A 17071-nucleotide genomic window follows, 5' to 3' on the forward strand; every position below is an offset into this window, starting at 1 on the left:
CCCAAATATCGGCGTCCCTCGAGGTTTCGGGGGCTCAGAGGGGCGGGGGGTCCCCGAAATATTTGGGCCCCTCGAGGGGGGCTCCCCGGGCTCGGGGCTCCCCAAAATCCCGGGGTCTCCCGAGGTCTCGGGGGTCCCCGAAGTTTCGGGGCTCCTCGAGCTCTCGGGGCTTTCGGCGCCCCCCGAATCATTGGCGCGCCCCGGCCTCTCGGGGGTCCCCCAAAACTCGGGGTCCCTCCCGAACGCGGGGTCCCCCCCGAGCTCGGGGTCCCCCTCGCGCTCCTCCCGCTCCTCCTCCTCGGCCTCCGGGGGGGGTCTCGGCGAAAAACGCCTCGCGGGCGACCCCCGAGACCCAGCGCTCGTGGGGGGCCAGCGCCGTGAATTTGGGGGGCCCCCCCCGGCCGCAGCCCCCCGAGGCCGCCGTGCCCAGCAGGAACCACAGACCCCGCTCCTCGCAGGCCAGGGGGGACCCCGCGTCCGCCTGGGGGGGGGGGGGGGGGACACCCCGAAATTGGCCGGGGTCAGCGGCGGGACCCCCGGAATCGGCCCCGGGAACCCCAAAAAACCGCCCTGAAATCAGCCCCGGCACCCCGAAATCAGCCCCGGAACACCCCAAAACCAGCCCCGGGACCCCAAAATACCCCCGAAACACCCCAAAACCAGCCCCGGAACACCCCAAAATCAGCCCCGGGACCCCGAAATATCCCCCAAACACCCCAAAACCAGCCCCGCGACCCCAAAATCAGCCCCAAACACGCCAAAATCAGCCCCGGGAACCCCAAAAAACCGCCCTGAAATCAGCCCCGGCAGCCCGAAATCAGCGCCGGACCACCCCAAAAGCAGCCCCCGGGACCCCAAAACCAGCCCAAACACCCCAAAATATCCCCGAAACACCCCAAAATCAGCCCCGGGACCCCAAAATATCCCGGGGTCAGCGGTGGGACCCCGAAATTGGCACCGGAAACCCCAAAAACCATGCCAAAATCAGCCCCGGGACCCGAAATATCCCCCAAACACCCCAAAACCAGCCCCGGGACCCCAAAATATCCCCGAAACACCCCAAAACCAGCCCCGGACCCCCGAAATATCCCCCAAACACCCCAAAACCAGCCCCGGACCCCCGAAATATCCCCCAAACACCCCAAAACCAGCCCCAAACACCCCAAAATCAGCTCCAAACACCCCAAAATCAGCCCCGGGACCCCAAAACCAGCCCCGGGACCCCCACGCCCGGCTGGGAGAGACCCCAAAATTCCCCCCCAAGTTCCCAAATCAACCCCGAAATCCCCCAAAATCAAACCCCGGGGACCCCCAGAGACCCCAAAATCAGCCCAGGACCCCCCCAGGACCCCCCAAACCCCCCAGACCCCCAGACCTGGCAGTGCCGGGCGCCCTCGGGGACGGTGACGCAGAAACTTTTGGGGTCACTCTGGGGGTCCCCGGCCGGGGGGGCCCCGCAGGGTCCCGGGGTCACCTCGACCGAACGGAGCTGGGGGGGGTCCGAGGGGTCTGGGGGGGGAAATGAGGGGGTCAGGGGGGGATTTGGGGGATTTTGGGGGGGAAACGGGGGGGTCAGGGGGGGATTTGGGGGATTTTGGGGGGGAAACGGGGGGGTCAGGGGGGGATTTGGGGGGATCCCAGGGAATTTTGGGGGGGAAACAGGGGGGTCAGGGGGGCTTTTGGGGGATTGGGGGGATCCCAGGGGATTTTGGGGGGAAAACGGGGGGGCCAGGGGGAGATTTGGGGGATTTTAGGGGGGAAACGGGGGGGTTCAGGGGGGTTTTGGGGAATTTGGGGGATCCCAGGGGATTTTGGGGGGGAAATGGGGGGGTCGGGGGAGGGTTTTGGGGTAACCCAGGGGATTTTGGGGGGGAAATGAGGGGGTATGGGGGGCTTTTGGGGGATTTGGGGGATCCCAGGGGATTTGGAGGGAAACGGGGGGTCAGGGGGGGATCCCAGGGGATTTTGGGGGGGAAATGGGGGGGGCAGGGGGGTTTTGGGGGATCCCAGGGGATTTTGGGGGTTTTGGGGGTTGGTTTTGGGGGGGGATGAGAGGGGGATTTCGGGGCAATTCGGGGGGAGCTCAGGTGAGCTCAGGTGAGCTCGGGGGGGCTCAGGTGAGCTCGGGGGGGGGCTCAGGGGGCTCAGGGGGACACCGGGACCCCCCCTCACCATTTTGGGGTGCCAGCAGGGCCCAGCAGCGGCGGCCGGGGGCGCTGCGGTGCCCCAGGTGGGGGAGGCAGAGCGGCCGCAGGTGCAGGCCCCAGGTGGGGGAGGGGCGCAGCTGCAGCAGCGCCAGGTCGGGGCCGCCCCCCCCCGGCCCCTCCCCCACGTAGGCCCCGTGCAGGTGCAGGCGGGACCCCCGGAAGGTGGGGGAGGGGCTGCTGGGGGAGGGCGAGGGACCCCCCGGCCCCTCCCCCCACAGCGCGGCCTCCCAGGCCTCGGGGTCCTGCGACCTGCGGGGGACAGCGGGGTCACAGCTGGGCACAGCTGGACACAGCTGGGGATACCTGGGCACACCTGGGACACAGCTGGGGACACCCTGGGGACACAGCTGGACACAGCTGGGCACAGCTGGGACACCCTGGGGACACCTGGGGATACCTGGGACACCCTGGGACACACCTGGGACACAGCTGGGGACACCCTGGGGACACAGCTGGACACAGCTGGGACACCCTGGGGACATCTGGGGACATCTGGGGACACAGCTGGGGACACAGCTGGACACAGCTGGACACAGCTGGACACACCTGGGGACACCTGGGGATACCTGGGACAGCCTGGGACACAGCTGGGGACACCCTGGGGACACCGAGGACCCCCCTCCCAGAGACCCCAAAACACCCGAGGGGGGTCCCTGCTCATTTGGGGGTTCGGGGTTAATTTGGGGTTAATTTGGGGTTGATTTGGGGTTAATTTGGGGTTGATTTCGGGGCTCTCAGGGTTGATTTTGGGGCTCATTTGGGGTTAATTTGGGGTTAATTTGGGGGGGTCGGGGTTAATTTGGGGGGGTCAGGGTTAATTTGGGGTTAATTTGGGGGGGTCGGGGTTAATTTGGGGAGGGGTCTCGCTCACCCGATGAAGCAGGGGGGGGTCAGGGTTAATTTGGGGGGGTCGGGGTTAATTTGGGGTTAATTTGGGGGGGTCAGGGTTAATTTGGGGAGGGGTCTCGCTCACCCGATGAAGCAGCGCGCGGCCGTCAGGACCCAGGCCCCGCCCACCAGGGCCCCCCCGCAGCGGTGCCGCCCCCCCCTCCTCAGAGAGACCCCCCAGGGCCAGGCGGGGCCCGCGGGGGGGGCCAGGGGGGGCCCCCCCATCATCCCGCAGCCTGGGGGGAGGGGAGGGGAGGGGGCGTCAGGGCCGGGACCCCCCCCCCGAATGTGGGGTCTGGGGAGGGGGGAGGGGGGAGGAGCCAGGCCCTGATTTTGGGGGGGGTTTGGGGGAGATTTGGGGGAATTTTAGGGGGATTTTGGGGAGAATTTTAGGGGGATTTGGGGAGATTTGGGGGCTTTTTTGGGGGGAATTCGGGGGGATTTGGGGGGATTTGGGGAGATTTTGGGGGGTTTTGGGGGGCATTTGGGGACTTTTTGGGGATTTGGGGGGAATTTTACGGGGTTTTGAGGGGATTTGGAGGGATTTTGTGGGATTTGGGGAGATTTTGGGGGCATTTGGAGGCTTTTTTGGGGAATTCGGGGGGATTTGCGGAGATTTTGGGGGGTTTGGGGGGCATTTGGGGACTTTTTGGGGAATTCGGGGGGATTTTGGGGATTTGGAGGGATTTTGTGGGATTTGGGGAGATTTTGGGGGCATTTGGGGCCTTTTTTGGGGGAACTTGGGGAGATCTGGGGGAATTTTGGGGGGTTTTGAGAGGATTTGGGGTGAATTTTGAGGGAATTTCGGTGGATTTGGGGGGGGATGGATTTGGGAGGATTTCAGGCCTCCCGGGGGGGGGGGTTGTTTGAGGTGCCCCCCACCCACATTTGGGGTTCCCAGGGAGGATTTTGGGGGTCCCACGGAGGATTTTGGGGGTCCCAGGGAGGATTTGGGGTTCCCGGGGAGGGGGATTTTGGGGGCCGGGGGGTGGGGGTCTCACCGAGGCACATCCCGAGCTCCAGGCCGGGTTTGGGGGGGGTCTCCGGGGGGGTCGCGAAGGCGCTGGGGGGGAGGCGGCGCCGGAGCCACCGCGAGTGGGACCCCCCGAGCCCCCCGGCCAGGGCGGGGCCGTTGGGGCGGGCGCAGCCCAGGGCAAAGCTCAGCACCCCGAACTGCACCCAGCGACCCCCGGGACCCCCCCCGCAGGCCACGGGACCCCCCGAGTCCGCCTGGGAAGGGGCGCGGGGGGGGTCGGCAACGAAAAACCCCAGAAACCTCGAAAAAAAACCCCCAAAAAACCCCCCAAAAAAACCCCAAAAAAAGCCCAAAAAAGCGCCCTAAAACCGACCCAGAAGTACCCGAAAAGCAACCCCAAAACCGCCAAAACCCGCCCCAAATCCCCCCAGTTTCGCCCCAAATCTCCCTCCCCAAATCACCGGGCAGGCGCCGCGCCCCCTCGGAGCCCCCCCGGTCCGGTTTTCGCCCCCCAAATCCCCCCTAAACCGCCCCAAATTCCCCTCGAACGACCTCAAATCCCCCCATAACCGCTCACAGTCGCCCCAAATTCCCCCGTATTCACCTAAAACCACCCCAATTTCGCCCCAACCGCCCCCCGGGACCCCTCCCCAAATCACCGGGCAGGCCCCACGCTCCCCTAGAGCTCCCCCGGTCCGGTTTTAGCCCCCCAAATCCCCCCCAAATCCCCCCATAACCGCTCACAACCGCCCCAAATCCCCGCGCATTCACCTCAAACCACCCCGAATTCGCCCCAAATCCCCCCCGGGACCCCTCCCCAAATCACCTGGCAGGCGCCGCGGCCGCCCTCGGCCCCCCCCGCGCAGACCATGCCGGGCCGGGCGGGCCGGGCGAGCTCCGGGCGCCGCAGGTTCGAGTACAGGCAGTTACAGGTGCGGGGCGAGAGCAGCGCCAGCGGCGCCATCTGCAGCGGGGCCCCCGCGGGCAGCGACACTGCGGACCCCCGCCCACGTGAGACCCCTCCCCAAAATACCCCGGAGCCATCCCCAAAATCCCCCGGAGCCATCCCCAAAATCCCCCCCGGGACCTCTCCCCAAAACTCCCCGGAGCCATCCCCAAAATCCCCCGGAGTCATCCTCAAAGTCCCACGGACCTCTCCCCAAAACTCCCCGGGACCCCTTCCCAAAATCCCTGGGACCTCTCCCCAAAATCCCCCCGGAACCCCTCCCCAAAACTCCCCGGAACCCCTCCCCAAAATCCCCGGGACCTCTCCCCAAAATCCCTCCGGGGACCCGTCCCCAGAAGCCCCCGGGACCCCTCCTCAAAACCCCCGGGACCCCTCCCCAAAATCCCCCGGAACCATCCCCAAAACCCCCGGACCCCTCCTCTGCAGCGGGGCCCCCGCGGGCAGCGACACTGCGGACCCCGGCCCACGTGAGACCCCTCCCCAAAATACCCCGGGACCCACTGACCCCCACTGACCCCCGCTGACCCCCAGCCCCCCCACTGTCCCCACTGACCCCCACTGACCCCCAGCCCCCCCGCTGACCCCCGCTGACCCCTGCTGACCCCCAGCTCCCCACTGACCCCCACTGACCCCACTGACCCCACTGTCCCCCACTGTCCCCCACTGACCCCCGCTGACCTCCAGCCCCCCCGCTGACCCCCAGCCCCCCCTCTGTCCTCCACTGACCCCCACTGGCCCCCACTGACCCCCACTGACCCCCACTGACCCCCGCTGACCCCCGCTGACCCCCAGCCCCCCCTCTGTCCCCCACTGACCCCACTGACCCCCGCTGACCCCCAGCCCCCCCTCACCGTTCTCGGCCACGTGGCCCCAGCCGGTCACCCAGCACTGCTGGCCGAAGGGTGGGGGGTGCTGGGGGAGGGGCAGGCACAGGGTGCCCACGAGGGGTCCCAGGGTGGCCGGAGGCTCCAGCCGGACCAAGGCCAGGTCGTGACCGCCCCGGATCCCCCGGAAGCGCTCGTGGACCACGAGCTCGGCCAGGGAGCGCTCCTGGCCCTCCTCGTGGCCATCCCGGTGGCCATCCCGGTGGCCATCCTCGTGGCCATCCTCGTGTCCATCCTCGTGGCCATCCCGGTGGCCATCCCGGTGTCCATCCTCGTGGCCATCCTCGTGGCCATCCTCGTGTCCATCCTCGTGGCCATCCTCGTGGCCATCCCGCTGCTCCTGCAGCCGCAGCCGCCCCAGCACCGCCCGCCACGAGGCCAGGGGGGCTCGGGGACCCTCGGGGCTGGGGAAGGGGGCGGGTGTCACCCCCCAGGAACCCCTCAGGACCCCCCAAATCCCCCACAAACCCCCCTAAATCCACCCGAAATGACCCCAAATCCACCCAGGACCCCCCCAAATCCCTTCCAGGACCCTCCAAACACCCCCAAATCCCCCTCAGGACCCCCAAATCCCCCCAAAACCCCTCCCAAACGATCCCAAACGATCCCAAATCCCCCCAAAACCCCTCCCAAACGATCCCAAACGATCCCAAATCCCCCAAAACCCTTCCCAAACGATCCCAAACTGCCCCCAAATCCCCCCAAACCCCTCCCCAATCCCCCAAACCCCTCCCAAACGATCCCCAATCCCCCCAAACCCCTCCCAAACGATCCCAAATTCCCCAAATCCCCCCAAACCCCTCCCAAATCCTCCAAAACCCCTCCCAAATGCCCCCAAACGATCCCCAATCCCCCCCAAATCCCCCCAAACGATCCCAAATCCACCCAAACCCCTCCCAAACGATCCCAAATCCCCCCAAACCCCTCCCAAACCATCCCAAATCCCCTCCAAATCCCCCCAAATCCCCCCAAATGCCCCCAAACCCCTCCCAAATCCCCCCAAACCCCTCCCAAACGATCCCAAACGATCCCAAATCCCCCCCCAATCCCCCCCAGACGATCCCAGCGGCCCCCAGCGGCCCCCCGGGCTCACCCCAGGAAGCAGTGGGCGGCGGTCAGCACCCACCGGGGGGTGACCAGGGACCCCCCGCAGAAGTGCTCGCCCCGCAGCTGCAGACTGACCAGCCACGGCCACTGCCCCGCGCGCGCCGCCGAGCCCCCGACCACGCGGCCGCGGCCCCGCGAGAGCCCGCACGCGGCCCCTGCGGGATCGATCGGGGATCGATCGGAGGGGAGCGATCGGGGGGCGATCGGGGATCAATCGGGGGGGAGCGATCAAAGGGGATCGATCGGGGATCGATCGGAGGGGAGCGATCGGGGGGCGATCGGGGATCAATCGGGGATCAATCGGAGGGGAGCGATCGGGGAGCGATCGGGGATCGATCGGGGATCAATCGGAGGGGAGCGATCGGGGAGCGATCGGGGGGGAGCGATCGGGGGCGATCGGGGATCGATCGGGGATTGATCGGAGGGGATCGATCGGGGGGCGATCGAAGGGGAGCGATCGGGGGCGATCGGGGATCGATCGGGGATCAATCGGGGGGGAGCGATCGGAGGGGATTGATCGGGGGGCGATCGAAGGGGAGCGATCAAAGGGGAGGGATCAGGGATCAATCGGGGGGGAGCGATCGGGGATCGATCAGGGAGCGATCGAAGGGGATCGATTGGGGAGAGGGGATCGATCGGGGATCGATCAGGGGGCGATCGGGGGACGATTGGGGGGCGATCAAAGGGGAGCGATCGGGGGGGAGCGATCGGGGGGCGATCAAAGGGGAGGGATCGGGGAGTGATCGGGGAGCGATCGAAGGGGATCGATCGGGGGGCGATCAAAGGGGAGCGATCGGGGGACGATCGATCAAAGGGGACTGATCGGGGATCAATCGGGGGGGAGCGATAGGAGGGGAGCGATCGGGGGGCGATCAAAGGGGAGGGATCGGGGAGTGATCAGAGGGGATCGATCGAAGGGGAGCGATCGGGGACGGATCGGGGAGCGATCAGCAGGGATTGATCAGCAGGGATTGATCGAGGGGGAGCGATCGGGGAGCGATCGGCGGGGATTGATTGGGGAGCAGGGATTGATCAGCGGGAATCGAGCGGGGAGCGGGGATCGATCGGGGATTGATCAGGGATCGATCGGGGGCTCTGCCGGCGCTTCGGGGGGCTCTGGGATCGGTTTTGGGGTCCTTGGGGGTCTCTGGGGTCATTTTGGGGTCTCTGGGGTCACTTTTGGGGTCCGTGGGATCAGTTTTGGGGTCTCCGGGGCTCTTTCGGGGTCGTTTTGGGCTCTCTGGGCTGAGTTTTGGGCTCCCAGTTCCCATTTTTGGGTTTCCTTTGCCCATTTTTGGGGATCCCCGCGGTTTTGGGTTCCCCTCCCTCCCCCTCCCCCCAAATTCCGGGGGGTTGCGACAGCGGGGGGAGGGGCGGGGGCAGCGATTTTGGGGTTCCGGTTCCCATTTTCGGGGTCTCCAGCCCCAATTTTGGGATTTTTTCCCCATTTTCGGGATCTTTTTCCCATTTTTGGGGTCCCCCGTCCCAATTTTGGGGGTTTTGTTCCAATTTTCGGGGTCTTTTTCCCATTTTTGGGGTCCCCCGTCCCAATTTTGGGGGTTTTGTTCCCATTTTCGGGGTCTTTTTCCCATTTTTGGGGGGGTTTTGGTCCCAATTTTGGGGGTTTTGTTCCCATTTTCGGGGTCTTTTTCCCATTTTTGGGGGGTCTTTTTCCCATTTTGTGGATTTTTGTCCCCATTTCGGGGTTGGTATTTTTTTGGGCCGGGTTTTTTTTGGGTCCCTTTTCCCGTTTTTGGGGATCTTTTCGCCCTTTTTGCGACCCCCCCCCCGCCGCCCCTCCCCTCATGAATATTCCCCGCCTCATTTGCATCACTCACAGTCTGCGGCATCCTCGGCCCCAATTCCGGACCCTTTTTTGGGGTGGGGGGAGGGGGGGGTTCAGAATTTTGGAATTTTGGGGTGAAGCCGCCGCCCCTCCCCCTCCCCGCCCCTCCCCCACCCCCCCGGGCTCATTTTTGGGGTTTTTTTGGGGCCGGTCCGACCGGTCCCAAAGCGGCGCCGCCCGACGCCGGGGACCCCCCCTCAGGGCCCATCCCCCCACCCCCAAACCCACCAAAATCACCCCCAAAAAAAAACCCCAAAAAACCCCCAAATCCCCAAAAACCCCGACAGCCCCAAAACCGCCCCAAAAAAAAACCCGAAAAAAAACCCCCAAAATCCCAACAGCCCCAAATCCAAACAAAACCCCCCCAAAACCCCCCGAAAATCCCAAAACCCTCCCAAAAAAAACCCCCAAAAAAACCCCAACCCCCCAAAAGCCAAAAAAATCCCCAAAAACCCCCAAAAGTATCCCAAAAAAACACCCAAAAAGTCCCCAAAAAGCCCCCAAAAAATCCCCAAATCCCCTCAAAACCCCCCAAAAAACTCCCCCCCCAAAAAACCCCAACCCCCCAAAACCCCAAAAGAATCCCCCAAAACCCCCAAAAATACCCCCAAAAAACCCCAAAAAGTCCCAAAAACCCCCAAAGATCCCCCAAAAACCCCCAAACCAAAAAATATCCCCCCAAAAAACCCCAAAAAGTCCCAAAAAACCCCAAAGCTCCCCCCAAAAAAAAACCAAAAAATCCCCAAAAATCCCCAAATCCCCCCAAAAACGGCCCCCAAAAACCCCAAAATCGCCAAAAACCCCAAATGCCCCCCAAAAAAACCCCCCCGGACTCACGGAGCAGCAGGAGGAGCACGAGCCCTGTCAGGACCTGTCGCGACATGGGGGGGACCCGGGGGGGTCCCGAAGGTCCTGGAAGGTCCTTAAAGGGTCCTGGAAGGTTCTTGGGGGGTCCCAAAAAGGTTTTGGGGGGGTCCCAGAAGGTCCTGGAAGGTCCTGGAAGGTTCTTGGGGGGTCCCTGAGGGTTTCTGGGGGGTCCCGGAGGGTCCTGGAAGGTCCTTGAAGGGTCCTGGGGGGTCCCAAAAGGTTTTGGGGGGGTCCCAGAAGGTCCTGGAAGGTCCTTAAAGGGTCCAGGAAGGCTCCCTGAGGGTTTCTGGGGGTTCCAGAAGGTCCTGGAAGGTTCCGGGGGTCCCTGGAGGTCCTGGAAGGGTCCCTGGGGGTTTCTGGGGGTTCCAGAAGGTCCTGGAAGGTCCCAGAAGGGTCCTGGGGGGTCCCTGGGGGTTTTGGGGAGTCCCAGAAGGTCCTGGAAGGTCCTTGAAGGGTCCTGAAAGGGTCCCTGAGGGTTTCTGGGGGTTCCAGAAGGTCCCTGAAGGTCCTGGAAGGTCCTGGAAGGTCCCAGAAGGTCCTGGAAGGTCCTTAAAGGGTCCACGAAGGGTCCCTGAGGGTTTCTGGGGGTTCCAGAAGGTCCTGGAAGGTCCCAGAAGGGTCCGGGGGGGGTCCCTGGGGGTTTTGGGGAGTCCCCGAAGGTCCTGGAAGGTCCCCGAAGGTCCCCGAAGGTCCTGGAAGGGTTCCAGAAGGTTCCGGGGGTCCCCTCGGTGGCGCCGCCTCCGCCCCGGCGTCTCCCGGGGGTTCCCCTTTTTTTTTTGGGGTGAAGGGAGGGGCCCAAGCCCCGCCCCCGCCCCGCCCCCACCCCAGGCCCCGCCCCCTTTCCTAATATGGGCTGGGGGCGATTTTGGGGCGAAATCCGGGGGTTTGGGGCAAAACCGGGGAGTCCGAGGCGGATTTTGGGGCGTTTCGGGTGGGATTTGGGGCGATTTTGGGGCGATTTTGGGGCGATTTTGGGATTTTCGGGCCCGTCCCGGGTGGGGTTTGGGTTTTTTTTATTTCTTGGCCCCGAATTTGGGACTTTTGGGGGCTCTTTTTGTGCAAATTCCGGCATTTTCAGCCCCTCCTTCCCCTCCCAAAATCCCCCCCAAAATCCCCCCCAAAATTACCAGAAAATAAGAAAAAAATAATCCCCGAAGCTCCCCAAAAAATCCCCCCAAATCGCCGAAATTCCCCCAAAATTCCCGCAAATCCCCCCAAAAATCCCCCAAAATCCCCCAAAAATCCCCAAAAATTCCCCAAAAATTCCCAAACCTCCCCCTCCCCCCCAAATCCCCCCAAAACTCCCCAAAATCCCCAAAAAATCCCCCAAAACCCCCCAAAAATTTCCCCAAAACCCCCAAGGTCCCCCCCCCGAAAAATTCCCCAAATTCTCCCAAAATCCCCCCCAAAATCCCCCCAAAAATCCCCAAAAAATCCCCAAAAATTCCCAAAAAATTCCCAAACCTCCCCCTCGCCCCAAAAACCCCCCCAAAACTCCCCAAAATCCCCCCAAACCCCCCAAAAATTTCCCCAAAACCCCCAAGGTCCCCCCCCCGAAAAATTCCCCAAATTCTCCCAAAAATCCCCCAAAATCCCCCCCAAAATCCCCCCCAAAAATCCCCAAAAAATCTCCAAAAATTCCCAAAAAATTCCCAAACCTCGCCCTCCCCCAAACCCCCCCCAAAACCCCCCAAAAATTTCCCCAAAACCCCCAAGGTTCCCCCCCGAAAAATCCCCCAAATTCCCACAAAAATCCCCCAAAATCCCCCCCCAAAAATCCCCAAAAATTCCCAAAAAATCTCCCAAAATTCCCAAACCTCCCCCTCCCCCCAAAACCCCCCCAAACCCCCCCCAAAGACCCCCCCCAAATAAAACCCACACGGACACCGCGGCCGCTTCGCCCCCAGCGGGGATTTTAATGGAGGGGGGAGGGGTCCCCGGAGCCCCCCCGAGACCCCCCCGAGACCCCCCCGAGCCCCCCCCCGAGCCCCCCTCAGCCTTTGGGGTCCCCCCGAGCCCCCCCGAGCCCCCCTCAGCCTTTGGGGTCCCCCTGGGGGTCGGCGGGGGGGTCCCCGGGGGTCTCCATCATGTCCTTGTAGCGCCGCTTGAAGAACCCCACCTGGGGGGGGGAGGGGAATTTGGGGAGGGGGCGTCAGCCCGGGGCACCCCCGGACTCGGCCCCCCCCCCCCCGCCCCGTTTGGGGACCCCCGGGACACCCCAGTTTTGGGGGTTCCGCCACGTTTTGGGGACCCCTCCCCAGTTTTGGGGACCCCTCCCAGGTTTTGGGACCCCCTGAACCCCCCCCAGTTTGGGGACCCCTCCCCAGTTTGGGGACCCCTCCCCATTTTGGGGGACCCCCTCCCGTTTTGGGGACCCCCTGAACACCCCCATTTTTGGGGACCCCTCCCCATTTTTGGGGACCCCTCCCCAGTTTTGGGGACCCCTCCCATTTTTGGGAATCCCTCCCAATGTTGGGGACCCCTCCCCATTTTTTGGGACCCCTCCCCATTTTTGGGGACCCCCCCCATTTTTGGACCCCCCCCATTTTTGGGAACCCCTCCCCAGTTTTGGGGACCCCCCTCAGTTTCTGAGACTCCCCCCATTTTTGGGGACCCCCGGATCCCCTCCCCATTTTTTGGGACCCCCCCCCATTTTTGGGGACCCCCCCCATTTTTGGACCCCTCCTCATTTTTGGGGACCGCCCCCCCATTTTTTAAGGACCCCTCCCCATTTTTGGGGACCGCCCCCCCATTTTTAGGGACTCCTCCCATTTTTTGGACCCCCCCCATTTTTTAAGGACCCCTCCCCATTTTTTGGGGACCCCTCCCCATTTTTGGGAGCCCCCCATTTTTGGGGACCCCCGGATCCCCTCCTCCTTTTTGGGAACCGCCCCCCCATTTTTAGGGACCCCTCCCATTTTTGGGGACCCTCCCCATTTTTGGGGACCCCTCCCCATTTTTGGGGACCCCCCCCTCACCTTGTAGAGCCCCAGGGCCACGAGCCCCAGCAGGAGGAGCCCCCCCAGGGACGCCCCCAAAATCAGGGGGAGGGGGTTGGGGGTCTCCACCCGCTCCAGCTCCGTCTGCACCTGCACAGGGGGGAGGGGCACAGGTGGGGGACCCCCCAAAAAACGGGGGGGACCCCAAAAACTGGGGGGGACCCCAAAAACGGGGAGGGGGGGACCCCACAAAAAAGATGGGAACCCCAAAAATCAGGTGGGGATCCCCATAGAAGGTGAGAAACCCCAAAAAACCGGGGGGGAAACCCCAAAAAAAGAGAGGGGGAACCCCAAAAATAGGTGAGGAACCCCCCCCCAAAAAAAGGGGAACCCCAAAAATCAGGTGGGGGATCATAAAACGGGGGAGATCCCCCAAAAATAGGTGGGAACCCCCCAAAAAAACCAGGTGGGAACCCCAAAAAACAGAGGGGGAACCCCAAAAATAGGTGGGGATCCTTAAAAAAATTGGGAACCCCAAAAATCAGGTGGAAACCCCAAAAAAGGTGGGAAACCCCAAAAATAGATGGGAAACCCCAAAAAAACCAGGTGGGAACCCCAAAAAACAAAGGGGGAACCCCAAAAATAGGTGGGGATCCCTATAGAAGGTGAGAAACCCCAAAAACCAGGGGGGAAACCCCCAAAAAAGAGAGGGGGAACCCCAAAAATAGGGGAGAAAGCCCCAAAAGCAGGTGGGGGACCCCCCCAAAAAAATGGGAACCCCAAAAATCAGGTGGAAAACCCCAAAATGGGGCGAGAAATCCCCAAAATGGGGTGTGGGGTGCCCCAAAAGGGGGTGGGGACCCCAAATGGGGGTGTGGGGTGCCCCAAAAGGGGGTGGGGTGCCCCAAAAGGGGGTGGGCCCCCCCCGGCCGCCCCTCCCCCCTCACCTGGAGCTCGGTGCCCCCCCAGGAGTTCTGGAAGCGGCTCCGGTCGTAGGAAACCCGGGCGGAGCTGAGCAGGAGCAGCTTGGGCTGGACGGACGGACACACGGACGGACACACGGACACACGGACACGGACAGAGGGACGGACACACGGACAGAGGGACACGGACAGAGGGACGGACACGGACAGAGGGACACGGATGGACGGACACGGACGGACACACGGACACGGACAGAGGGACACACGGACAGAGGGACACGGACAGATGGACACACGGACACACAGACACGGACAGAGGGACAGACACGGACAGAGGGACGGACATGGACAGAGGGACACGGATGGACGGACACGGACGGACACACGGACACACAGACACGGACAGAGGGACACGGACGGACACGGACAGACGGACACAGACGGAGGGACGGACACACGGACACACGGACACGGACAGAGGGACACAGACAGACACACGGACAGACACACGGACACACAGGGACACGGACAGGCACGGACGGACGGACACGGACAGATGGACACACGAACGGACACACGGACACGGAGGGACAGATGGACACGGACGGACACACGGAAAGACACGGACACGCGGACACGGACAGATGGACACGGACGGACGGACACAGATGGACACACGGACGGACACGGACGGATGGACACGGACGGACACACAGACATGGATGGATGGACAGAGGGACACGGGGGACAGAGAGTGGACAGAGGGGCAGAGGGACAGGTGAGGGCGGATTTGGGGGAATTCAGAGGAATTTGGGGGAATTTGGGGCGGATTTGGGGAATTTGGGGCGGATTTGGGGAATCTGGGGAAGATTTGGGTGAATTTGGGGCGGGTTTGCAGAATTTGGGGAAGGATTTGGGGGATTTTGGGGGATTTGGGGCGGGTTTGGGGAGTTTGGGGAAGGATTTGGGGGGATTTTGGGTGGATTTGGGGAAGGATTTGGGGGATTTGGGGGGATTTGGGGAGTTTGGGGAAGGATTTGGGGGGATTTTGGGTGGATTTGGGGAAGGATTTGGGGGATTTTGGGGGATTTGGGGCGGGTTTGGGGAGTTTGGGGAAGGATTTGGGGGGATTTTGGGTGGATTTGGGGAATTTGGGGAAGGATTTGGGGGGATTTGGGGCGGATTTGGGGAAGGATTTGGGGGATTTTGGGGGATTTGGGGCGGGTTCGGGGAATTTGGGATGGATTTGGGGGGATTTTGGGTGGGTTTGGGTTGAATTTGGGGGAATTTGGGCCCCCAGCCCCCTCCTCACCTGCCCCATCCCGTCCAGCCGCAGCCGCCCCCCGACCCTGAAGCCCCAAATTTGGGGGGGCTCCGCGGGGGGGATCCGGCAGAGGAACTCCCGGCAGGGGCTGTGGGGGCACTCCTGGGGGGGAGAGAGAAATTGGGGGGAATCGGGGTGATTTCGGGAAAAACGGCCCAAAAAACGGCCAAAAACAGCCCCAAAAACGGCCAAAAATGGCCAAAAAAGGCCCCAAAACCGGCCAAAAATGGCCAAAAAACGGCCATAAACGGCCCAAAAACGGCCAAAAACAACGGCCAAAAACAACAGCCAAAACCAGCCAAAAACGGGCAAAACCAGCCAAAAACGGCCAAAAACGGCTCCAAACCGGCCCCTAAAACGGCCAAAAATGGCCAAAAAAACCAGCCATAAACGGCCCAAAAACGGCCAAAAACAACAGCCAAAATCAACGGCCAAAACCAGCCAAAAACGGCCAAAAAATGGCCAAAAAGGGCCAAAACTGGCCAAAACTGGCCAAAAAACGGCCAAAACGGGCCAAAAACGGCCAAAACCAGCCAAAAACAGCCAAAACCAGACAAAAAACAGCCAAAAATGGCCAAAAAATGGCCAAAAACGGCCCAAAACGGCGGCGGCGGCCGAAAGCTCCCAGGGAATCATCGGAATTTTGGGGGGAATTGTCACAGATTTTTAGGGAATTGTCCCAAATTCGGGGAAATTGTCAGAATTTTGGGGGAATTGTCCCGATTTTGGGGGGAATTATCCCGATTTTGGGGGGAATTGTCCCGATTTTGGGGGGAATTGTGGGGATTTTGGGGGGAATTATCCCGATTTTGGGGGGAATTGTCCCGATTTTGGGGGAATTGTCGGAATTTTGGGGGGAATTGTCCCGATTTTGAGGAGAATTGTCCCAAATTTGGGGAAATCGTCAGAATTTTGGGGGAATTATCCCGATTTTGGGGGAATTGTGGGGATTATGGGGGAAATTATCCCGATTTTGGCACTCACCAGCCGGGGGCTCTCGCCGGGGGGTCCCGAGGGGTCCCCGCTGTGCTCGGGGCCCTCCTGGCACCGGGGCAGCTCCTGGGGGAGGGGACAGCGCTGGGGCCACCTCGGGGCCACCTCGGGGCCACTTGGGGCCACCTCGGGGCCACCTCGGGGCCACCTTGGGGACGTTCGGGGCCACCTCGGGGCCACTCAGGGCCACTTTGGGACCACTCGGGGACGTTTGGGGACATTTTGGGGCCACTTTGGGGTCACTTTTGAGGCCACCTCGGGGCCACCTTGGGGCTACTTTGAGGCCACTTTGGGGCCACTTTTGAGATCACTTTTGAGGCCACTTTGGGGCCACTTTTGAGGCCACCTTGGGGCCACTTTGAGGCCACATCGGGGACCCTTTGAGGCCACTTTGGGGCCACTTCGAGGCCACTTTGGGGACACCTTGGGGCCACTTTTGAGGCCACTTTGGGGCCACTGTGGCAACCCTTTGAGCCCTCTTTAGGGGTCACTTCGAGGCCACTTTGAGGCCACTTTGAGGCCACTGTGGCGACCCTTTGAGCCCTCTTTAGGGGTCACTTCGAGGCCACTTTGAGGCCACTTCGGTGGCCACTGTGGCGACCCTTTGAGCCCTCTTTGGGGGTCACCTCGAGGCCACCTTGGGGCCACTTTGAGGCCACTGTGGCGACCCTTTGAGCCCTCTTTGGGGGTCACCTCGGGGCCACCTCGAGGCCACTTCGGTGGCCACTGTGGCGACCCTTTGAGCCCTCTTTGGGGGTCACTTCGAGGCCACTTTGAGGCCACTTTGAGGCCACTGTGGCGACCCTTTGAGCCCTCTTTAGGGGTCACCTCGAGGCCACCTCGGGGCCACTTTCGGTGGCCACTGTGGCGACCCTTTGAGCCCTCTTTAGGGGTCACTTCGAGGCCACTTTGAGGCCACTTCGGTGGCCACTGTGGCGACCCTTTGAGCCCTCTTTAGGGGTCACCTCGAGGCCACCTCGGGGCCACTTTGAGGCCACTGTGGCGACCCTTTGAGCCCTCTTTAGGGGTCACCTCGAGGCCACCTCGGGGCCACTTTCGGTGGCCACTGTGGCGACCCTTTGAGCCCTCTTTGGGGGTCACTTTGAGGCCACCTCGGGGCCACTTTTGAGGCCACCTTGAGGCCACTTTG

The 17071-nt window shown here is 62.5% G+C and overlaps 2 protein-coding genes across 2 annotated transcripts in view; both read right to left on the reverse strand.

Moving 5' to 3' along the window:
* Positions 1 to 103: 103 nt before the first annotated feature.
* LOC138101191 (serine protease 53-like) lies at positions 104 to 10263 on the reverse strand. The gene is made up of 11 exons (XM_068999056.1): positions 9713 to 10263; positions 8868 to 8900; positions 7016 to 7184; positions 6262 to 6326; positions 5890 to 6102; positions 4898 to 5064; positions 4097 to 4325; positions 3181 to 3331; positions 2173 to 2456; positions 1376 to 1509; positions 104 to 481 (listed from the first exon to the last, which is right to left on the reverse strand). Exons 1-11 carry the CDS (start codon positions 9756 to 9758, stop codon positions 188 to 190), a joined length of 1785 nt encoding a protein of 594 aa, XP_068855157.1. The 5' UTR covers positions 9759 to 10263; the 3' UTR covers positions 104 to 187.
* Positions 10264 to 11746: 1483 nt separating this feature from the next.
* The window catches only part of LOC138101189 (integrin alpha-X-like), a 29700-nt gene continuing 24375 nt past the window's right edge, over positions 11747 to 17071 (reverse strand). The window contains 5 exon segments of the mRNA XM_068999055.1: positions 11747 to 11861; positions 12721 to 12831; positions 13629 to 13712; positions 14917 to 15030; positions 15913 to 15987. Coding sequence (XP_068855156.1) covers positions 11775 to 11861; positions 12721 to 12831; positions 13629 to 13712; positions 14917 to 15030; positions 15913 to 15987 — 471 coding nt within the window. The 3' untranslated portion in view covers positions 11747 to 11774.

The sequence above is a fragment of the Aphelocoma coerulescens genome, unplaced genomic scaffold, assembly GCF_041296385.1.
Source record: "Aphelocoma coerulescens isolate FSJ_1873_10779 unplaced genomic scaffold, UR_Acoe_1.0 HiC_scaffold_207, whole genome shotgun sequence".
In the NCBI taxonomy this organism is placed as follows: Eukaryota; Metazoa; Chordata; class Aves; order Passeriformes; family Corvidae; genus Aphelocoma; species Aphelocoma coerulescens.